The following is a 25,096-nucleotide window of genomic DNA, read 5'->3' on the forward strand; positions in this document are numbered from 1 at the left end:
GGGTGCGGGGGGGGGGGGGGGGGGAGGGCTCCGCACGGTACAAACAATCCGACGGCTGTACAGATGCCAGATCGCTTGTACATTAACATCAATCATCTGCTGTTAAAAGCGACCCCAGGCGTGTTTGTGTTCTGCGTGGTTAAAATGCAGAAGATTTCATAAAACCCACACAAAAAAAAACAAATTATATAGTTTCTACAAACACCCTGACCCGGTAGAACAAAATACTGGAAGTAGTTTTTTATGCCACATGATATTAGGTAGTTTATCGCACTCACATTTTCAGTAATGAATACAGTCTAATTCATTTTAGGTCACACAAAGTATATATAATATCCACTGTTGGTCAAATATAAGGCTGCATCAAGTGAATAGATACCAAATATGTCAAGCTTACAAATTGTGCTCACCTGTTAAACAGCGATAACTACAGTACCTAAAATTGCCCATTGGGACACTTGAAAAGCCTCTATAGGTCACCAATAGAGTTAACAGTAAATGATGTCCCTAGAAGTATGTCTCCGCGCTGGCGTGCGCGGCAATGCCTAACGATGCGATGATACGATACCTGTCATGAAGTTCATTCACAGTCTAATGAACAGTCAGGTGACATGTACACAATAGTGGATTCATCCTGCTATCAGCACAGTGTGGTGTAGGTATATGAATCATGAGACTGGCTGAATAAGATTTAAAGTAGTTTTGCAGGTAAAGCAAGTTGTGTTTTTTTTTTCTTAAATGTGTAATTGTTCATCTGCAGTGCCACACACAAATACAGCACACACCCCTCTGAGTTCTCAGATCTGCTCAGAGAGCCCACCAATTTCAGAATAGGAAACATTCTCAGGATCCTCATGAGACATGTTATACACAAGAGGATAAGAGGATACACTTCACGGGGCAAGTAACTGCAGTTGCCTGTCTCCCCATGTAAGCTGCCTCTGCCAGCAGTGCTACCAGATGGGACTCGTAAGGCAAACTCTGGACTCTCAAGCAAATGGGAACTCTGATGTAAGTCCCTCCTGACATCAGAGTCCCCCCTTACAGAGTCCAATGTAAGGGAGGGTACTGATGTATGATAACCAGCAGCAGGGGTTGAATAATGACGGCAGCAGTCTTCTGTCTCTATGGGTCCTCAAGTGGTGCCCATAGCATGTGCCATACCCTGGGTAGGCCACAACACCACATATTCTCTCAGAGAGTACAGCTCCAATACTGGAGAGTTAGGAGGGCCCTGCTTTTGAGCGCTTACACTATAAAAGATGGGGATAGCATCATTTCATGATACAAGTGTAGGCTTGGCCTAGATGCTGCATTGAAGTGGTGACGTGTCACTGTTTTCACTTCTCCTATCTCAGTCACAAGAATCCCGCACAGTGTAAACACACTACGAGCCTCATCTGACAGATGTTTAACCGTGACGTCGGCACTCTCAGGGCAGCGCCAGCTCTCATTCGCTAGACGTAAACCAGCTGGTCACCTGGATACAGAAGCCCCGCCTACATGTCAGTGTCTCCGGCCCGTAGAAAGCTGTTTTCTGATCTCACATCCCTGTCAGCGTAGAGCAACGCCCACTGGTCATACGCATGCGCAGCCCGGAGCCGTCAGATTGGGGACCTGGGGGAGCGGTGTGACCTGGGGTTGTAGCAGTACCATGGAGCCGGTGCAAGGAGGGTCAGCAGAGAGGTAAAACCGGTGTACTAATCTGGTTAAGGAATGCGGAAGAACACCCTCTACATGTAGCTGCTCTCTGTAGTCCCCCATACTGTGTGATACGAGAGAAGTGCTGGTTGTCTAAGCAGAGAGCAGACATCTGTTTTCTTGCCATATGTGACCTGTATGTTTTTGGTGGTGGTATCAGATCTGTCATCTGTGTGGATAGCGGTCATGATGATGATTATGTAGTGAGAGAGGTATCGGCCAGTGTTGGGGACACACTGACAGCAGCCTATATACAGGTGATCTGTGTACCAGCAGAGTGATGGTCAGTTGGTTGGTTGTGTGTTCTCTGGGGTAGATCTGATGGAAGTCTCCAGCGGGACAGTATTTCTATGATTACTCTATGGCCTCATTCACACACAACGCAAGCAAAATTGTATATTGCGTATATAGGAGCGTATATGCGTGCACTATATGCAATCCCAGAATGCATCACTCGTAATGGAATTTTTAATGTGCTGTATGCATGTACGCGCGTAAATACGCAGAAATATGCTGCCCGGACGCATCTCTGTTCCATTCTGTTTTTGCGCATATACCATATACGCTACGCAAATATACGGCTCCATACGCGGCTGTGTGTATAGAGCCATTTATTTGCATATGTTGCATATGGTACGATACGCACGTACGCGTGACAGTGTGAATGAGGCCTAACAGTGAGAAGCAATGCAGACATCACATATCACTACTTCATGCTGCTGCAAGAGTGACACATTTATGGGGGCATCCTCTCATGAATAAATTTAGTCAATGGGCTCTTTATTGGAGCCAGTGAAATCATTGAGAGAGGGAGAGATTGAGATCATGCAGTGTTTTATTGATAATGTATGTGCTGTAAGGTCTTGTCAGCATCTCAGGACCAGTGCTTAATCATGATAATATGACTGATTTAGTTCTATGAACACTATTTAATAATATACATCACCTGATCCTTGGACTCCCAGTGCTGGCATTGATCTGAAGAGTGGTACAGTCCAGAACCCTTCCATGGAAAATGAAGAACCCATAATCTAAATGTTCTCTGAAATAACTTAAAGCTGACGAAAAGGATTGGTATCCATGATTGTTCCATATTTAATCAAAATCATCCTTTTGTTTTTGATTTAGCAGAATATTGTAAATGATAAAACAAATGAAAATGGTATAGACTAAAATGATGGGATCCTTAACCTAACATTTTGTCACATATCCTTTAGAACAATGGTTTTCAACCTGTGTAACCTCAGGACCCACATTTGTCCTTGGTCATTAAGTTGCGACCCAAGTTGCACTGCAGTGGAACGCACATTAGGGTACTGCATGTTTTGGTGCAGGCATATGAACTGTGGTTGGGAGATGCGTTTGGGGTACCACACAAATGAATAGTCACTCTGGTCCAGGCACCTCTATAGAACACGTGAGGGAGCTGTAAGCAATGCACGTATCAATGGAGCTCCTCGTGGCCATAGCCCTGTCCAATCCCACCTCAAGCTGAAGCTCTGCGCCGGGCAGCATGTTTTGACCGGCTGCTTGGCACGAGAACTGACAGTGCTGCACTAGAGGGAGGCAGAGGAGCCTCTCGCCTAAAAAAGTGGAAGGCATGCGGCGACCCACTGAACACGGGGTCGCGACCCACCAGTTGAGAACCAAAGCTTTAGAAGCAATCGCTGCAAACAAGCGATTTCTGTAGCTCACAATGAGACTTCTGCTCCTACTAACAGGTAGTCTGGCCCACTCTGCTTGATGAAACTCTCCCAGATGTCTCAGGTATGAAGGGTGCCTTCCCCAGACTGCATGTTTCAGCTCTTTCCAGAGATGATCAATGGTATTCATATCAGGGCTCACAGAAGACCACTTCAGGTTTGTCCTATGTTTTATTCTTAGACTTTCTTTGGTGCTTTTAGCTATGTGTTTTGGGTCATTACCATGTTAGAAGAGACCTGACCTACAACTGACACTGGGCGGTACATTTTCCTTCAGAATTCCTTGATAGTCTTGAGATTTCATTGTGTCCTGCACAGATTCAAGGCATCACATGCCAGATGCAGCAAAGCAGTCCCTAAACATAGCTAAGTCTCCTCCATGTTTCACAGTAGGTACGGTTTTCTTTTCTTTGAAAGCTTCATTCTTTCCCCTGTGAACATAAACTGATGTGACTTACCAAAAAAAGCTACATTTTCATGTCATCTGTCCAAAAGACATTCTCCTATATTCATTGTGGCTTGTCAATAAACTGTTTAGCAATTTCCAGTCTGTTTTTTTTTTATGTTATTCCTTCAACAGTGGAGCTCTCCTGGGTCTTCATCCTTTTGAGCTCACTGTCAATTAAAAAGCGAAGGATGGTGTGATCAGACACTGATGTACCTTGATGTTGGAGTTCAGCTCGTATCTTTTTGGAAGTTTTCTTGGCTTTTTGTTTACCTTGCACACCATCCTTCTGTTCAATCTGGGGTCGGCTTTCCTCTTGTAGCCATGTCTAGGCAGGTTGGCTTCACTCCCATGGACCTGTAATTTGCTAATATTTGGGACTAGTCATAGGCGCATCAAGCTGTTTGGAGATGGTCATAGACCTTTCTTTGACATGCTGGTCTATAATTTTCTATCTGATTTCTTCAGACAGCTTTCTCCTTTGCATTATCTGGTCCATGTTCAGTGTGGTGCACACAATGATACCAAACAGCAGAGTGATTCCTTTTCCAATTTAAATAGGCTGACTGACTGATTACAAGATTGAAGACATGTGTGATACCCATTATAGAAAACATTACATTTGGAATATTATGATTTATGATCTTTTCTAGGGGTACCTTCAAATCCATCCAGATCATTTTGGAATTTCTTTGAAAAATGAGCAATAATATATCTGTTTACTTTACTCTATGGCGTGACAAGGCATACAGGTATACACAAGGCAATTGCTTTTCATTTCTTCACTTTTTAGGAGGAATGAATCATTGTGTCAATGAGCTGTAAGGGTACTAGGGATGCACCAATACTTTTCGAGTACCAGTCCCGATACTTGGCATTTTCATGAGAACTACCAGGGTTGCTGCAGTTCTAGCTGGGACCTGGCTCTGGCGCTCCACCACTGTCCTGAAATCCTTAATCTGTATTGTTTTAGGAAAACTGTCACATGACAATAAACAAAAATGTATCAGTACTTGTATCTGTGAGTACTTGGACAAGTAAAAATGGTATCGGTGCATCACTAATATATATTTATAAAAACAAAATCATACATTAAAACAGATGTACAAATCCCAGGAGCTCTGTGTGCTCCTTACAAATGACAGCTGCCTCCTAACTATTGCATTTTTCTCTAGTCTAGTCTTGGAGCTGGAAAAGTATCTGTAATGGTACCAAGGACGGTACTTGGTATCGGTGCATCCCTAAAGGGTACAAAACGATTTGTCCATGGCTGCATAAAACAATGTGTTTCAAATGGGCACATTGGGGTTCATATACTCCTTGAAGTAGAGGCTGTTTACTCTAAGCAAATATTGCTTAGTAAATGTTCACTCTACTAAGTTAATGTTCCCTTAGCTTAGGAGAAGCTGTGTTTACTTTGAATACCCAATCTTCTGTAAGGGAAATGATGATCAAAAGAGTAATTTTGCTTGCACAGGACTGCATGATTGGAATGAACACAGCTTCACTTCATTCACTTGGCTCAAGGAACTAGAGCTGCAGCTAACGATTATTTTCAAAATCGATTAGTTAGCCGATTATTAAGTTCGATTAATCGGATAAACTTTGTAAAGTGAACATGTCCCTTAGTAATCTAATCCCATTGGCTTTGCAAACTTCACATGTTGCACACACAAACAGGATGTGTGAAAAATAGAGATTTTGAGCAAGATTGTGTAATCAACTGTATTGGCTTATGCACTCAGGCGTATTGCAGAGTGTATTTACATCCATATTTGAAACACCTGAGGAGCTGCAGCTGCTACAGTTTTCTGTCCACAGTGTTTGCAGGCATACACCCGAATACAACTTTTTCTGCTCAAACATTACTATGTACAGAAAACCACAGCGGCTGCAGTTCCCAGGTGCTGCGACTATATAGGTGTTTTTCACACTGTATGAAAATACTATATTTGCTCTGCAATATGGCATATGCATGAACCTCAGTGTACATTGGAGGTCTTGACACTTGTCTGTCCTGCAGTAAAACACTCACATTTTACTACATTAACATTTTACAGCATGAAAATCCCATTCTTTCCTTTTTTAGCTGTTTCACAGCTACTTGCTGCAATTTAGTGTGTTTTTAAAAGGAAACAAGGGCCCTTTCACATCTACGCATGTGCATTGAAACAGGCTGCCTTGGGCATGTATAGGTGTGACTGGGCCCTACAAATAATACATTTGTAGCAAATATGAAAAGCATATGCCTGAAGAAGTTGACTTTCAAAGAGCCCCTGGTGCCCCAAAACCCTGGATGCTGTTTTATGTTAAAGAAACGAATCAGGAGACGAGCATGAACGCTGCTATTGCTGCTCCCTTTCTGGTAATGCTTGTTATCTGGCTGTCATTGTATACCCCTTCCATCTATGATTTGTGTCATTTGATCTTGAACAAGTATGCAGATAAAGACTTTTGTTTGACTTTCCTGATATACACTGCCTGTCCAAAAAAAGTCACACATTCTAAAATTAGTTGGACCAACTGTAGCTTTGATTACAGCATGCATTCCCCCGTGGCATTGTTTTGATAAGCTTATGCAATCTCTCAGCATTTATTTCCATCCAGAGTTATATTAATTTTTCACCAAGATCTTGTAGTGATGATGGGAGAGTTGGACCACTGCGTAAAGTCTTTTCCAGCACATCTCAAAGATTCTCAATGGGGTTAATTTTGGACTCTGGTGGCCAATCCATGTGTGAAAATGATGTCTCATGTTCCCTGAACCACTCTTTCACAATTTGAGCCCGGTGAATCCTGGCATTGCCATCTTGGAATACGTCCATGACATCGGGGAAGAAAAAATCCATTGATGGTAAAACCTGGTCATTTAGTATATTCAGGTAGGCAGCTGACCTCATTTTTTGGGGACATTATGTTGCTGAACCTAGACTAATTATCCAATGGAATACCCTTACCTGTTTGGCCAGGCATTGTACATAGTTCTGTGTTAGTGATTTTAAAGGAGAACTATGAGGTGAGTGATTTTCACTCAACCTCATAGTTTGAGCCGACGTGGGACAATGAAACTGTCACACGTCGGCTCAATAGATCGGGAAGTGAGCGAACACATACTGTCGCTCACTCACTTCTTGATCATGTCCCTGTAGAGAGAAGTGACTGTCACTCAAAGCTCCCTGCAGGGATCCCCTCCCCGCTCCGATCCTCTAGCGCTGACTGGCTGAACGGACGGGAGAGGGGGCGGGTACAGCTGGCTCTGCCTCTAGTATGTAGAGCCCACTGTCAATCACGCAGCTGGGTGGATCTGGACAGTAATGTCGGGATACGTCCCGGCTGCGGCAGTCTCAGTATACAGTGGTATACTGAGCTTAGGGTAACGGGAGGGACGCTACTATATGTCCTCCCGTGACCCCTAGGAGGGCTATGGGGAAAAACACTGGCCCCATAGTTCTCCTTTTAAAGTATTGAAGCCTAGATATTTCTCTCTTGATTGGTTTCTTTTAATCTCAATTAAGTTTTGTGGTCAGACGCTTAGGCCCACCTCTTCCTGTGTTCCTATTAGTCAGCAGCACAAGTGGGCAGTTTCTGTGACCAATAGAGAAGTCAGAGGAGGCATGTTTAAGCTCTTGAGCTGATCTGAATTTGCATATTAGAGATCCTCAAGTTTAGAGGCTCCACTACATTCTTGAAGAGAACTGAAGGATCTGGGTGCAGTTACTTGAATCTGCTGCAAGCTTGCTTCATTGTAGGTTTATTTTAATAGTGCTTTCAGTTGTGTTTTATTTATTTAACTGATCCTATAGATGTCATCATGCATGCGGCGATGACGGGAATTGACACTTTTTTTTATGCTCGATAACCTTTTTAAGCTTTAATTTTTCTCCTAAAAGGATAGATCTATTCATTGAATACCCGTGTCTCACTTTATGAAAACGATGGAGCTCTCACTTTCAATGGTCTAGTTTTCCAGTCCGATATGTTGCACCGTAAAATCTTTTCCTGTCTGTTGTTGGCTTCAGTTTTTATCACTGATTCAGTATTTGTGGATTCTGAATTAAGCATTTACTTAAAAAGAAATACAGGGCTATTCACAAAAGGGTGAAGAGTTTGTAGAAAGCAGGAGAAGTGAACAATCTAGGACAACACCGCTGAACTGGAAAGTGAGCTGAATTGGTGAATTTTTCCAGATCAGCTATGTTGTCCTAGATTGTTCACGTCCCCTGCCTTCTCCAAACTCTTCACCCTTTTGTGCATAACCCTGATAGTGTTTTTGTAAATATGAAAATAATGTATGTGTAGTAATACTGTAGTCTCAACTTTGGTTTAGCTGTTGATAACCTTGTATGAGATGCGTAATCAGTAAAGTAAGATGTATGTCGGAGAGTGTCAGTGTATGGGAAAGCTGCAATACCAGTTTGTTTGCAGAGGCTAAAACCGGTTGGTCATTGTACAAAAGGGTATTTGGGTGGTCTTTTTAGTTTAAATTGAAAATTAACCGCTTTTAGCCTGCGGGATTTTACCACAAGTCTCCAAAAGCTATAACTGGTGTTTGGGTGACTCAGTCTAGCAGTCTTTTTGGGAATGCTGATTATGACATTTTCAATTGCTTGTTATGTTTTCTTGTTGATGAAGTAGTGTATTTCCAGTCCTAATATGCTATTGCAGAAAAATACTTCACCGGCAGGATTTATATTGTAAATAAAGCTGCAATCTGTTATTGTTACTGAATATGTCATAAGCGTGTTACATGTTGCTTAAATATACTTGAGTTCATGGATAGTACCTGTTCTGTTTTCTTTTCTTGTAGATTGGTTTGTTATTGCAGAGGTTTGTGAAATCCTAAAAAAGTGTTTAGTAGGAATAGTATCAAAACACCTACTTTGTTATTCTTCTAAATGGCAGCAGATTGGCTAGAAGTGAGGGATTTAAAGCATAGCTCTAGGCTAGGATGGCAAGTAAACTTCAATAATAACAACCTAAGATTGAACATATTATGACCCATGCTTTATCATAAGCCTGACACCTGTGTTTTATTATGGACTGTAAATGCAATACCTGCTATAATTAATAAAAGTGCTTACCTCTACATATATTGTATGGTTAGCTAATACTATACCCAGATGTTCCAACATATGCAGCAGTAACAACACCCAGTGGGAGAGAGATCCATAGGACCATATAGGCTAGAGGAATGAGGAGTGGAAAAATAAAGAAGGGGAAGAAGTAAACTGAAAATGGGGTGATAATGTACATAGGGGTGTAAGCACTGTCTAAAGAGAATATGTAAGATCTGTTTGTGTCTGAAGAGGTAAGTTTGTAGGTTCCAGAGATTGAAGTTTGATGACAGTTCTGAAGGCTAGGGTGTAAAGAGCTGGATGGAGTGGAGAGGGGGAGGTCATGTACTGGACCACAATTGCTCTTAAGGTGGTACATTTGTATTGGAGAGGTAATGGATTAAAGGTTCAAGTTTGCTAATCCTTTTGGGTTAGAGTTTGGAGTTTGAATGTATTTTGAATGTAAATGGTACCCAGTAGAGTGACTGGCAGAGAGCATGGAGGAGAGGTGGATGAGTTCATCTGAGGAGTTGAGGATGAAATGGAATGGTTCCAACCTGTTTGGATGGAGATTAAGGCTTTAATGTTTAACTACAGCCAAAACGTTTTGTCGTTAGTTTTGGACAGAATGGGAAAACATTAGAACCTCTGTCAGTTTTTAAAGCCTTCTGGGTGTCCATTAGATATCTTTCCCCACTTTCTGTTCTTTGAAAAACTTTTTAACACCGGAATTCCGAAAAACAGAACTTGGGAGACTCTGGGAATTTAAAACACTTACCCTTGCAGTGTAGCTCCGTCATTTTGTCTAGGGGGTACAAATAAAGCGGATATAATGACCTAACCCATGGTTCCGTTACAGTCAGCACTCCCCTCTCTTCCCCTCCACTCCATGGAATGTATCTTGGCTACCTTGTGTCTAATGCAAGTCGGTGTACCTGCATTGATGCAATGATGATGTCACAGGTCCTTATATCACTGGATCCCAGGGGAAAAAGAGGCTGTGGCGACCTGTATAGCTGGATCAGGTGAGTGTATCTGTTTTATTTAAGCCCCCTAGACAAAAGGATTATTTAAACCTTGCACTGTGGGGGTAGCCCCACTGCAAGGGTACGTTTTTTTTAAATTCTCTGAGATGTTATTTAATAAAACCTTCAAAAGTAACTTGACATGTTTCCAAGTTGCCCCTTCAGGGAGTATAATTAAGGACATTGGGAAAATCCCCTCTCCTTTGGTTACCTAGACAAGGCATAAGGGGTAATCTTCACAGCAGGACACAAACAGCAATAAAAACTGTATATAACGCTGAGAAAAAAATTGCAGCTGGATTCCGGTTTTTATTCATGAATGTTGGATGACTAGAGATATAAAATGAGATTATCAGGCTGGGTACAAAGGTGGAGTTTAGAAATAAGGGGGACAAAACTTTGATCAGAGATATGTGTGAAACATTTTACAGGGGAAACAGACTGCTTACCAGACATGTAAAATATGTGGCAACATCTTTCATATAATACTTGGAAGGTAAGAGGAAGCGATGGAGGGGTTAAAATACTTTTCTAACTGTTAAGCTGCCCATACACCTTTTATCATTTTCGTTCAATTTGTTTTGTTTTTTTCCGTCCCGTCATCAAACCCCTGTTCAATTTCCGCTCGAATACCCCATCATGCACAGACGAGATTTCAATTATCGTTCGTCAGCAATACTAACTGGCCGGATTTTGTCGATCAGCAGAATAGATTTTCGTTTGCACATGTGCAGTGTTCATGCTGCCATTTTTGTTATACGAAAACGCCACTAATCCATCGATTTGCGTCCGTTTCGACGAAACTTTTCTAGTCTGCCTGTTCAACCAATTTTGGCCACATTCGTTTTTCCAAAAATAATTGTAAGGTGTGTGGGCACCTTTACAAAGAAAATGCAGTGTCCCCACCCAGTATGGCTCCACACAGGCTACTGCCCAGCTCTCTCCCATGGCAGTGTGTGTGTGTGTGTGTGTGTGTGTATATTATATTAGTTTTTGCTCCGTGTCTCCTCACTAGGTTCCATAAAGATGAACAGGATGGCCGAGACACATGGTTGAAGTCATTATGTTGTAGCTGAATGTGAATGCTGTTTTTAGGGTTGTGAAGGAGTAAGCAGAAGTCATAGAAACTTAGAAAGAAAAGAGAAAATGTCTCTAGAAGCTTGTGCATCTGTGCTCGCATGGGTCTACCAAGAAGGGAGGAGGGTAAGTGTCATTCGATTATGATCAGAGACAGATTGAAGAGATTTTTATATATAGGACCTAGTAGTGAACATAAAGTCCACTTTTGGGCAGTCATTTTGAGAAGGAGCAGAGCACAAATGTTTGACCAAACAGAGAAGTGAGCTAAGAAAATCTGAAGTTTCTTGGTATCCATGGGAATGCTCAAATCATCCATGAAGATTGCAGCAATGTCACTAGACAAGAGTTGGAAATGCCAGAGAAAAACTGTAGTTTAAAAAAAAGAGTAGTTGGACCAAATCGATAGGTTACTTCAGAAGTCAGAAAGGAAATAGATATGGTTAAAGTAAGCCTCAAGATTCAAGGAACCACCACCATGTTTGTTTCTAGGTATGAAGTCTAGAATATTTGGAGCCACCAGCGTTGCTGATCATAAAAGGTCTACCTGGCCCTGTCCACAAACTGCAGACAAGTAAGTGAGCCTATATCATGCAGGTCATCATTCATCCTAAGCCATCCTTACTTTGCCCTGCCTACTTGTTTGCGGCATGTGGACATGGCTCAGCTTCGGGTAAGATCAATGGTGCTGGTGGCTCCAAAACACTGGTTAAGAATTCCACAATGAAACAGTACTATTACCAGTGTAAGTAGCAGAATATTTTAGCAGGGCAGACAATGTTTTCCTGTATTTGTTTTGCTATACTTTAAGAACTATAGGATGGTTAAGTTGTGCCGAAGAAATGATAGCTGGAGAAGTCTGTACTGGTGCAAGCTACTGAAAGTTTTACTTGACGGTAAGCAATATTTTGTGTAGGCTGTCTTTGAGGTGTGTATTAGAACCCAATGCTTCTTTGTTAGAAATGACAGGCTGTGTCTGGTTTGTAAACCACATTTTCTGTCAGGATTTTACAGAGAAGACTCTTCTGACAGTGTCACCTACTGTACTTGCAAATCTGGGAAAAGAGACAGACGTCAGCTATGTTCAGAATTTAAATCATAGTGTATGAATACCTAACCTTTTTTCACTAGTTTTGAATAGAGTAGGGAAGGGTTAGAACTTCTGTGAGAGAATTGTTTTAGTTTTGCTCTATCCCTGCTGGGTAAATTGATGACCATGCATGACCTCCAGCAACTGCTGCACATCGTTCCTCAGCGTGGGTTTTTCCGATGGTGACAACAGTGGAACATGCCTGTGCAGTGTGTGCCAGCATCGCAGCTTGTAGTCTCCAGTGGCAGAGCATATGACATGGGGACAACAATCGAAAGCCAGGGACAGAGCCAAACCTGGACAAATCTTACCCAGAACTAGAAGCCAGCTTAAAAAAAAACTAGGAGCCAGTACTACGCAACCTGTATCCCATGGCCTGACAGCCCCTCACCTGTACAATACAGGCTTACTTCTATCCTTAGGGCTAAATGCTTCTTTAGTTAATTCCTGCAAGCTGTTAACCCCCTCACCTGGACCCTGAAGGGCTGACGGGGCTCGAAGGAGGATAACTGTCCCCTTCAACTGTTTTCTTTATGGGCTGACGGACCCCTCACCTGTATACTACTTATACCCTTTAGGTTGAATGCCTCATCAGTTGAATTGTGCAGGCTAAGTAGCCCTCTACCTGTAGCAAGAAGTGCCACTCCCATGTGTCCTGCACAGAGGCTGAAACAAAAAGAAGTCCTCCGCTTCCTGTCGCCTCCTATGTGTGCACCAAGTTGTACACAGGCGATAGGGGATAGTCCCTAAAAATTGCCTAGTAGTCACAGTGAGTAAGCTCCTATCAATGTCTGGACCAGTACCAGGACTTGCTGGTGCTAACAAAGGCCTGGCTCTCAACAACTTGGCCAGAGAGGTTTTTTTCATTTGGGCAACTGGGATTTTTCTAGCACTGTACAGAGCATTGTCACCCCAAAACACAAAATGCCCGCACAAGGCTCCTTCATGGCAGGATTACACGGGCTTTATTACTTTTCACATCTCTTTATCACGTTAAAGCTTATATGAGATTTTAGGGATTGGGATTAAGTATACTTTAAAAAGCATATTTTATTTAACCCTCACTGAAAACTTTGAGTGTATAAACATGATCAAATAATCCAGCAGAAGACTCAGTAGTTTAAGATGCATTAAAGTGCTCCTAGAGGCAGATTAGTGAATAGGTGATTTGTTTTGGAGACAGATCAATTAACAAGTGTATAGTTGCATATTGCCAATGAGTTGACCAGCATACCTGAACACGAATAACTGGTCATTCAGGAAATGTATTTCCTGATCGCTTTACAAGGACAAACAGCTTCAGCTCAGCAGTAAATGTGATTGTGACATTTTTTTGCCACAAGTGTTGAAGCTGGGTCTGAGCCATTCTGTGCCGTCACTTGGAAATGACTGCCTCGGACTCGGAGCACATTGGTCTGCTTGGCGGTTCGTTGAACCAGCTGTGTTTGGAAAGGAGAGGCTGATATGTAAGTAATTCTAAAAAATAAACACGTAGTAACCTGCAGGGAACTACTTTTGTTAACTTCAGAATGCTGTACACATGATCTGTAACTGTATGTATGCCACAAAGTTCATTTATATTTCACTAATACATTTGAAATCCATATTACTGCTTATATTTGATCCAAATATATAGGTTTAGAAAGAACTGTTGAAATCTGAACTCCAGGCGGATATAAAAGACACAGAGTTATGCAATTCTGTAATCATTAAGGCATTGGTAAATTTATTTTTAAGGCAAGCCGTGTAAGTACCTGAAGTTGACCCGGAGGAAGGGACCTGTAAGGGAAAAGTGAAACTGCAGCAGAGAAAGATCAAGTCCCCTCCCCTGCTAGACAAGGCTGTGCTGTGTGGCAGAGCTATGTTCATCTCAGAAATGGGTAGACAGAATACAAATCCTTGGGCAGGTAAAACAGCTCCTATATATCTATATTATCTGTATATTTAGTGGTTTGCCTGGAATTCAGACATCACTGCATTGCATAGTGCATGTCATTGACCAAACCTGAGCCTCCAACTCTCTGCCATCTGTGTCTGTCTGCCCCATATTGGCACTATATGTCTATTAAAGTATCCTAAAAGCAAGTAAGTATTTGGCATTTTGTACATTAGGGATTCTGTATGGGACTTTCTGCTGCAGTCTGCACATCAGGGATATTACCATTTATAAAAGTGCAATATTTGTAATTGGTATGGCAGATTTGCCTATAATCTACTTCTCCTACCTGAACACAGATGACCATCTGATCTCTCTATTTAAATCAGTGTGGGTGATTAGTAAGATACAGCTACAGTATATTTGCTTGATCTGGATTCATTATTGATTAATGCTACTTTAAAGTGAATATTAAAGTCACAATTTTTTTTCTCCCTCCCCTTGATGTTGATGTCAGCACTTACCTTTAAATGATGTCTCTTAATCCGATCTTCTTCTTTCCTGTCGTTTTAATCTGTCCCTCCAGCGCTGCTGCGGGTCTCTGATCCAGCGCTGACTCCTCTGTCCTTGCTGGCACTTCCTGTCCCACGGTGTCTGCATGCAGGTGCACACGTCCATAGACTTATCTTGCGTCTCTCCTCGTCTCACGTCCAAAAATCCGAACTGTGCATGCGCCCGCCCCAAGATGCTTTGCGATCGCTCGAGCAGTTTCGGATTTTCGGACGGGAGCGCGCGGTGAAGACGGGGTAAGTTTAAACCGCTGTTAAAGCGTGTTTTTTTAAAATAAACTTTTTGCATATATCTACTGCTTGCTAGCAGTAGATATATGCAAAAATCCAGGTGTCTGTACAGGCATTTGAAGGTAGCAGATGTCTTCTTGCACTCCAGACCAGAATCCCCATCTAATGATGGGTACTCAAATGACGTGCGGACACAGTGTAAATTATGTTTTGCCTGACGAAATGTTGTCTGCTTATGTGATACAATGTCTATCTTAATGTCGAATAGAATAAGGACGTGACAATAAACTGGACCTTCGGTGTGCTGGTGACTCATTTCTTGACGTACAGGCATTTGTGTGCATTTCAGATTTGAGCATTGCATGATTTTGTGCATGTTCCCATTGAAATTGGGGCCAGGATGCTTAAGGGCTAGTGCAGACTTGGACGATCCCGGGACTTCAATGGGGTTGCATCTGCGCAGAAGTCGTTGAAAAAAAGGTACATGTACCTTTTTTTTTTTGCGACACGCTACTCGTTTTTTCCAGCGCGATCAGCAATGGTGGCTGGTTTCGTGACCACGCGGCCACCCGATCGGTTTCAGGCATGGTAGCCGCTGGGTCACAGTTCGCCCAAGTGGGAACCTGGCCTGATTCTGCTCCTAGAGAAGCTTGTGTACTTTTTCAAGCTACAGACATTTTGCAACAAGCGACGGAAATCTTAGTTGTTAACAGGGTCCATTGAAAGCAATCTTCCTCCTATTGAGCTTTCTTTCAAGCTCAAGTGTGGATGGGGCCTAAAAGTTCCACATAGGCCTGATTTTGTGAGGAAATTAAAGCCCATCTCTGGGGAAACAAAGTACTTTCAGCAGGGCTACCCCCACACTGAGAGGGTTAAGTGCTTGTTTTTGTCTAGGGGCTGATTTACTTACTGATCCTTGCTCCTGCAGGCTCCCTTCGGGCTGCTAGACTGGTCCCTAAAACCTCTTGTCCCCTTCACTCTGGCGGTGTACGGAACGCTGATGTCAGGTTCCATAGACCTGCATTAGATGTGAGGATCTTGAGGGACAGTCCACCTTTTTGGAGCGGAGAGAGGGGAGTGCTGACTGCCAGGGGAGCAGGGATCTGGTAAGTAAATCTGCTTTACAACATCCCCTAGACCACATGTGTCAAACTCAAGGCCCAGTGGCTGAATCCGGCCCACCAGGCCATTTCCTGGACTTCTACTTTCAGATCTAGGTATTAAGTTATTACTAAAACCAGTGATAATCGAATGCAGAGGCAATTATGATAAAGATTAGATACATTCATATAGTCTTACAGATACCTTTTAAGGGCAAACATAATGTTGATGCGGCCCATGATTAAATTGAGTTTGACACCCCTGCCCTAAACAAACACAAGCAATTGACCATTGCAGCCCAGGGGTAGCCCCACTGCTAGGGTATATTTGTGTTTGCCCAGATATTGGCTTTAAGTGAATTCTCCTTAATGGGACATGGACAGCAAAAAAGCAACCTTACAGAAGTTCCATCTATTTCCTACACTAGCCAAAATGTAAAAAAGAAAAGTTTTGGCCTTAGATAATGAATATTTTAATCTTTGCCGCTGTGCCCATGTGATGCAATAGATCATACGTCAATTGGCATAACTTAAAGGTTGCTCATTTTGTGGTTGTAGGTGTAATTGTTTGCCTAGGTATGGTTTTGCAAGGATAAATACATATATCAATAGAAGATTAGTCATCTTAAGACCCTTTGCTGCTTGACCTATTGAACATAGAACACTACTGTCAGAATGTGTGTGCTGCTCTTAACTGTCCTACAAAATTTAGCAGTTCATGTATGAATATTTTTGCAGTGAGTAATTCCAAAACTGACCCTCCATAAATTGGGGAATCTTCTTTACACCAATGCAAATAGTTCTGCTGTCATACGTTTAATAAGGTACGTGGTACTGTGCAAATACCAGAGATTAAAACAGAGCTTAAAGGGGTTCTAAACCCTCCTTTTTTTTTGCCTATATCTACTTGCCTCGTTATCGCTGCGCACTCCCACCCGAGAATCTAAAACTGATCGAGCGGCAGCAAAGCATCTTGGGGGCGGGCGCATGCGCAGTTTGGATTTTCGGCCAGGAGATGAGCAGAGACGCAAGGTGAGTCTATGGACGGCGTGCACCTGGCATGTAGACACCGCTGCATCGGAAGTGCCTGCAGGGACAGAGGAGTCAGCGCTGGATCGGAGAGCCGCTGCACCGCTGGAGAGACAGATGAAAACATCAGGAAAGAAGAAGATCGGATTAAGAGACATCATTTAAGGTAGTGCTGATATTAACATGGGGGGGGGGGGAAACATTTTTTAGACTTTAATGTCACTTTAAATCAAGCACCGTGCAGGAAACTTGGGCTGTATTCACGTTTGCTGTTCTCCTTTCTTGTAATATATATTATAATGTAATATAAATATTCTAATTAGCTGTATTCAAATATTATAGGGATAAAATGTTATAAGTTTTATATATTGCAGCTTACCAGTCATAGATATGTGGTGTCTGCATTGGTTTTCTTGTTTCAGGCTTTTTTCCTTTATTTTCACCCAGTGATCCTGCCAGTAACACACTTCTGTCCTAGGGTGCCAACAATTACTCACTGTACTGTATCTGTGGAGGAGCAATGTTGCAATCCTAGGACAGGAAGTACATTAGGACTACAGAACACAAGGGTGAAGTGCCTGTAGTCCACGGTGAGAACAAAGAGCACTGATAACCACTGGGTGTTATAAGCTCACTAGACTTCTGGCAGGATCAACAGGTATATTTTGGGACTTATTGAATAGATATAACAAAGCACTTTCCATGGTATAACATACCAAAAGAAAGCAATTAAAATAGGCTGACTATTTGGGGTTTACATACACTTTAAATGAAAATCCATTCAAAGTCTCTAGTTTTTCCCGCTAAGGCCCCATTCACACTGAGTGACACTTACCTCGAGCGGATGTCCACGCGGTCGGGATAGTGCGACTGTTCGAGCAACAAACGCGCAACCTTCACCGTCGGGCTGCATGTAAAAAGAGAAAAATCGCGCGACATCCGCTGGAAAAAGGGTCCTGCACAAGCGGCGAGCGACAGGCGAAATGGAGCTGTAAACTAGAACAGCTCCATTGAAAATCATTGGACGAGCGACTAATCGCGCGATTAAACGCTCAGTGTGAATGGGCACTTAGACCCCTTTCACACTGAACGATATGTAGCGCGATTTCCGCTCAAAAATCACTCATAAATCGCTCAATGTAGCTTGTCCAATGCATTTCAATGGAGCTGTTCACATCTTGCAGCTCAATGTCGCCTGTAGCTTGTAGCTCAAGCTTGTCGCTTGAACATGACCTATTTTTCCATTAGATTTTGTGTAATTTGGCTCCAATAGGCTTTGATAAACTGCCAAAAGAAGCGCTAAAAAATGTGCACTGTAGCTCAATGTCGCTCAGCTCAAATCAGTGCTGAAAAAACGCTTTTTTTGATGTAGCTCAGTGTGAATGGGGTCTAAGTGTGATAAACAGGTGGTTACTGCTACATGTTGGCATGTTAAATGTCTTAAAAGAAATGTAATTTACCTTGTTTAATGGTAAATACAGCAGTGAATGTGGATTACTCATGTGCCCTGTTAGAAAGCGAGGGACTGAGCAGGGCCTTTGCACCATTTCTACGTGCTTGTGCAAATAGAGTAGTATAGATACACATATCTATAAGATCCAGCTTCTGGTGAGTCCGTATCAGTATAACCTACACCAGGGGTGGGCAACTCCAGCTGTGCTTTAACCACAAATCCTATCATGCCTCTGCCACTGGGAGTCATGCTTGTAACTGACAGGCTTGCAATGCCTCATGAGACTTGTAGTTCCACAACAGCTGGAGGGTCGGAGTTGCCCAACCCAGACCTACACCATGAAGACAACAGAGCACACAGGTTAATAAAACATAACAACTTAGACTATGGAAATGTACTTCTAAATGCCCAGTGCTTTTAGCCCCATCTGCAGGGAATCTATCAGCCAGTCATCACACCATCCAGCAGTAGCCATATGGCTAGCTGAATCAGCTGTGTGGATCACCTAGTAAAAAGAGCCAAGGAGAACACGGCAATACAAGAAAAATATTAGTCATTATTTGCATTTCATGAAGGAAAGGTGGAATCTTTGTTTTTTTCCCATGTCTGGTCTACTGCCTTTCTTCTAGCGCTCTCTACATGACAAATTTTTCCATCTATATTTTTATTCGCATGTTTTTGTTTTTTTTACTCATTTCAATAGAATTCACGAACAATTGGGTGCCCTTAGGAGGCATTGACATGGGAGGAGGGACATCTTTTCCTCTTTGGAGAAAAGGTTTTTTCTAGACTTATTTATTTTAAGCAATACTTTTTTTTTTCCTTTTAAGACTCTTCATTAAGCTGCTGAGGTGGGCTCATTATGCAGCCGGATTAGCTGATCCTTGGTGCCACCTTGGAGGCCGTACCCGGATCCAACCAGACCTAGAATTGTTGGGCTAGCTTGTAATGTAATCCTCAGGCACTGGGCTTTGCTGTGGCTCTTCTTAGACACCTAGGGGCCAATTTATAAACCTTTAGCCCAGCTATCCGGTGGGTGAATGCCATTTGCATGACATCCCACCACTAGATAGGGCCGAGGTACATAGGAAATTCCTATGTGTTGTGTTGCTGTTCTGCTCAACCCTCATTTGGACTGCTTTGAGACATTCCATCTGTTCATCAATTCTACTGATCTTGTGTCCCTTGTTCAACGATTCTTGTGTGCACCATAAAATCCTTTTCTTGGAGTTCATCAGGGGACATATTTTCCACCACTTTTGTATTTTTGATCTGCTCATAGTACTGCTTATACCGCCACTCCTAAAGGTGGTGGTATAACCCAGTTGTTCCTGAATTCTACTGATCCTGTGTCCCTTGATGACCCCCAAGAAAAGGATTTTATGGTGAGTACAAGAATCCTGTTCTTTTTATGTATCCCTTATTAGGAGCATATTTATAAAGCCGTAAATGTGGCATGTGTATCTTCCTGGGTCAGGTGTTTGAAATTACAGGGAATGTCACCTTCATTGCTTCATGAATACACCCCTTATTGTTGCTTTGAAACCCTTGCTGCTGTGTTATGTCCAGTAGTGTGTGCATTATCTTAATAAAAGCTGGTAAGGATATTGAAGGCTTTATTTCACAAATACTGTATACATTTTTTTTGTGTTGGGTTTGATTGATAGTGTATATGAGCTAAAGCAAAAATTTCCCAGCACGCCCTCCAGCCAGCCTGCAAAAAAAACAAAAACACTGTCTTACTTAATTGGGTTAGAAACAGAGGTTTTAGTTGCACAACTTTTTCAAAAGGAGTAGAAGCCACACTGTTTCGTCAAGGCCCCTCGGTGTAGTGTGAGAGCCGATATATTGACGCATATATATAGCAAATGATGAATTGGGTGTAGGTTTGCCTAGAGGTAGCCCAACCTCCTTAAAGGTACGAGGACACACCAGAAGCCCCACACATCACAATGGCAACTGAAGCCCCCCAGGGTGTCCCCCCCCCACACCAAATCCAACAAGTGAAACAAATGTCAAACATACTCATGAATTTATAACCAGCTTTAAAGCAAGGTGCTTTTGTTTTGCTTTAGTACTGTGTAAAGCCTTTCCATGTGCACCTTGCTTTAAAGCTGGTTATGAATTGATGAGTGCATTTGACATTTGTTTTACTTGGTGTATATAATATTTCATACAGGGCATTTGTCAGTATTTTGGTGTGAACTATTACTTTAACCTTCTTTTAAACCAGAAATATGCTGATCTCCGTCTACTATGGCTGCACGGAATTGTCCCAGATGACATCTGAAAGTAGTAATGCAACAGCGAGCAAAATGCCAAAGGTTGCTCGTCCCTGCTTTAATTGCTGTGTGCACTTAGTAATTGTTCACCGGAAGGTACAATACAAAGCTGTAAATGTTGGATTGGACTTTGAAAACATAATTTATGATGTTAAGATGAGTTTCTTACAAATTGATAACTGTAAAATGTGTTATGCTGTTGGCTAGAAGGAAATTGTGCCTTATGTGTCATCTGTAAAGGGCAAGGGTTAAATGTTAATTTCCGATGGCTTGTTACTCTACGTATAGTGGCAGACTTCATGGCTGTTCCATGCTGGGGTTCTTGTTTCTGGGGGATTGTGGAAAACAACTGTATCTGTTCCTCTAGGTAGGTGGCTTTACCACTGATTTTCTATATCCTGATTCCTTTCTGTTACTGTTGTTCTTCCTGAAAAGATATCAGATTGTATAATGAGTGATGTGTGATTATGATCCTCTTTCTCTCGGTGTTGAAAAATGATTCTAGGTCTTTATACTTATTTTCTGGTAGTGCAGATTACATTTATTATCTTTAGGTAAAGTCTGTCTTGGAATAATGTGCTCTTTGACGATGAGGCAAAGCAGAAATTCTCAAACCATTTTGCGTGCTCTTGCTATGTACATATTACCACCTCCTAATAGCAGCAAAGAGGGAAGCAGCCCTCTTTCCACCAGCTATAGTTGCAAATGATATACGATTACTATCACTGTAATAACTGTGTTGGATGGGGCTCCTTGCTCCTTACTGAATAAGCTTAAAAGCTTACACAGTTTGCTTTTGTTACATATTTAATCTATCGGTTAAAAAAAAAAATAAAGCAAAAAATATCTACAACTTTGTAGAGTGAGGGTCTACAGGACATGATACAATTGGAATGAATTGCTGAGGTGGACATGTCACATAGTTAATTTAGTTTTGGTAGATTATTGTTTATATGGCAGGTCATATATGAAAGAAATTCTCAGATTAGATCTGAACCCGACCACTAAAATGTTCATTCAGTTTTAAAAGTAGTTAATAATATTATTATTATTATTATTATTATACAGGATTTATATAGTGCAGTGCTTTACAATATAAAGAAACAGTACAGTTACAAAACAATTCAAGTCAAGATGGCTAGGAGGACCCTGTCTGTGAAAGCTTACAATCCAAAATCTTTAAAAAAGACCTCCAGGAATTTTAAAAAACTTATCATTGCTTTGCACTGCAAGGGTTAAGTGATTGATTGTTTTGTCTAGGGGCTGAAATAAAGCAGATATACACTCACCAGCCACTTTATTAGGTTTACCTTGCTAGTACTGAGTTGGAGCCCCCTTTGCATTCAGAACTGCCTTAATTCTTCGTGGCATAGATACAACAAGGTGTTGGAAACATTCCTCAGAGTTATTGACATGATAGCATCATGGGCCCAAAGTGTGCCAAGAAAATATTCCCCACACCATTACACCACCACCACCACCACCACCAGCCTGAACCGTTAATACAAGGCAGGATGGATCCATGCTTTCATGTTTACGCCAAATTCTGACCCTACCATCTGAATGTCGCAACTGAAATCGAGACTCATTAGACCAGGCAATGTTTTTCCAATCTTCTCTTGTCCGATTTTGGTGAGCCTGTGCGAATTGTAGCCTCCATTTCCTGTTCTTAGCTGACAGGAGTGGCACCCGGTGTGGTCTTCTGCTGCTGTAGCCTATCTGCTTCAAGGTTCAAGCTGTTGTGCATTCAGAGATTGTATTCTGCATACCTTGGTTGTAATGAGTGGTTATTTGAGTTACTGTTGCCTTTCTATCATCTCGAAGCAGTCTGCCCATTCTCCTCTGACTTCTGCCATCAACAATGCATTTCCGTCCACACAACTGCTGCTCACTGGATATTTTCTCTTTTTCGGACCATTCTCTGTAAACCCGAGAGATGGTTCTAGGGAAAATCCCAGTAGATTAGCAGTTTTTGAAATACTCAGACCATCCCGCTGGCACCAACCACCAACAAGCATGCCACGTTCAAAGTCACTGAAATCCCCTTTCTTCCCCATTCTGATGCTCGGTTTGAACTTCAGCAAGTCGTCTTCACCACGTCTAGATGCCTAAATGCATTTAGTAGCTGCCATGTGATTGGCTGATTAGCAATTTGTGTTACCAAGCAATTGAACAGGTGTACCTAATAAAGTGGCCGTGAGTGTATACCCGATCCTTGGTGCTGCTGAACTGTTCTCTGCAGCCTCTTCTTCCCTGGGCTTCGGTGGTCTTCTAAGGACTCCTAATGCAGGTCCTTTAACTTCCATTCGACATGTTCCTTTGCGGCCGCCCCAAAAATCTTCAGAATTTTGGACAGGAATGCGTGGCGGAGACACACCGGTAAGTCGTAACCACTTTGATAACTTTTTTTAAATCATGTTCTTGCATATGTCTACTGCTTGCTAGCAGTAGATTTGTGCAAAAAAAAACAAAGGTTTAATTCTTCTTTAACCTGGAATAGCATGCGGCTTAGAAAGTCAGAATGAAGCCAAAGCACCTGATCTGCATTCATTTCAAGGTCAGGTCTTCAAAAAGTATTGAAGCCATTGATTATTTGGCAGCATTGGCAGCATCTATATTCTCTCATTACAGGTTTACTTTAAGGCTTAGGGTGACATAAATGCAGTTTTTAAATACCACTGAAATGACCAATGTTTTCTTTCTATAAATGTTATAAAATGTTTTCAGTTTTCACCAGTTAAATATTTATATAAGTTTTTAAATATATATATAAATATATATATTACATACACATATGCATATATTGATATTCTGTCAATGTTTCCTCTTGTTTAGGGGCCATCTAAACAGTATTAATCCATTCCTGAAAGAGCAGCTGCTCCATGATGAGTGATAACCATGGGGGGCCGTTTATGATATGTACGAATGAAGAGGCAGTAAATGGGAATCTTGCCTTGGATGCAGTTCAGTCAGACAAAGTCCTCACTATTTTGGTGAGCATGGTTCCCTTAGTGTGTCACAAGGGCCAGGAAGACAGACTGAAGAAAGTCAATGGATTGTCGCCCACTGCACATGGCTTTAACATCCGAGCGGATCAGCACTTGGAATACCACCACTTCTCTGAGCCGGGCTACCTTGGAAATGGTCCACACTGCTCAAAAACATGCAGTACGAGTTATGACTGTGACAGTTATGATTACTGTGATGGGAGGGAAGTATCTGAAACAGATGCCATGCTGCAGGACAGTCGGACACCTGGGGATGAGGATACTGATGCCCTGCTGGAGGGCAGAAAAAAGGTGCCAAAAGAATCAAGCTTTGCCATGGGACTCCAAATACTTGTGCCATTCTTGTTAGCAGGGTTTGGAACTGTGTCTGCCGGAATGGTTCTGGACATTGTACAGGTCTGTTTTGATATTTTTTATATTTACTGACCAATGTTTCTCATGTTTTTTATTTAGTTAGGTATGGAACAGTGTACAAAATTCAGCAATCCATAGCATTCAGAATTTGTCTTCAAAGTGAACCTGTGCCTAGATCATGCACACTAAAGTATTTACATATACTGAAAAAGCAGTAAAAGCACTTTAAAACCATTCCTCATTGAGTTCTGTACATATAAGCATTGGGGAAAAAACGTATTTTTAGTTTGCCGCGCTTCCCATTGAGTTCAGTGGGGCCTGCACGCACAACAAATTCTGCAAAGAAGCTCATGTAGCAGATTTTGTGACATGCGTTCCACGTTTGCGTGCATTTTCAGGAGCAAAAGTGCATGCCTTCCTGGCCACATTTGGGGTTCCATTAGAAATTAATGGCAACGCAATCGCGTTGTGCATTTTGTCGTGTTTCCGTGAACGCGTGTCAAACGTGGTCATGGAATGCATAACAGTGACTGCATGCTTAATGTCTATACTCTGGACACAGCTGCACTTTAACTCAGTTCACTAAACTGAAATCTGTTGGCTATAGGTTACTGTATATCATCAGCCATGTTCTTTGCATATCTTTCCAAACATACTCTTCTGAGTTAGTAGGGTTCACTGCCAGGTCCCGAATCTCCATAGCCGCTGTAGCTTAGCTTGGTCTAGAACGCACCCCCTGCTTGTTGACTAGACAATAAGGGAACAGCCACAGATTGACGAGCTCATCCATCCGCTCATGGGCATGGCAGCAGAACATGATTGGCTTGGAGTTTGCCTCCCCCTCTCCCAGTCTACTTGTGACTGTACTGTGCATTCTAGGAAGCTGATATAAAGACAAATTTTAATATTTAAAGTAGGGATGCACCGATACTAGTATTGGTATCGGTGCCGAGTATTTGGGCGAGCACTCGTACTCTCCTATATGCTCTGATGCCTAGCCCGATAATTGAGGTTCCGGTATCGGCAAGCCGGGCAGCTAGTCATTACACGGCAGCGAGTCATTACACGCTGCCTGGCTTTCTGATTGGCCGGGTAGCCG

The 25,096-nt window shown here is 42.1% G+C and overlaps 1 protein-coding gene across 1 annotated transcript in view; it reads left to right on the plus strand.

Annotated features, from left to right (window-relative positions):
• Nucleotides 1–23,474: 23,474 nt before the first annotated feature.
• The window catches only part of SLC41A2 (solute carrier family 41 member 2), a 58,155-nt gene continuing 56,533 nt past the window's right edge, over nt 23,475–25,096 (plus strand). Inside the window, exon 1 of the mRNA XM_018553888.1 lies at nt 23,475–24,039. Coding sequence (XP_018409390.1) covers nt 23,518–24,039 — 522 coding nt within the window. The 5' untranslated portion in view covers nt 23,475–23,517. The remainder of the gene's footprint in view (nt 24,040–25,096) is intronic.

The sequence above is a fragment of the Nanorana parkeri genome, unplaced genomic scaffold (genome assembly GCF_000935625.1).
Source record: "Nanorana parkeri isolate BGI_ZX_2015 unplaced genomic scaffold, ASM93562v1 scaffold132, whole genome shotgun sequence".
Classification (NCBI taxonomy): domain Eukaryota; kingdom Metazoa; phylum Chordata; class Amphibia; order Anura; family Dicroglossidae; genus Nanorana; species Nanorana parkeri.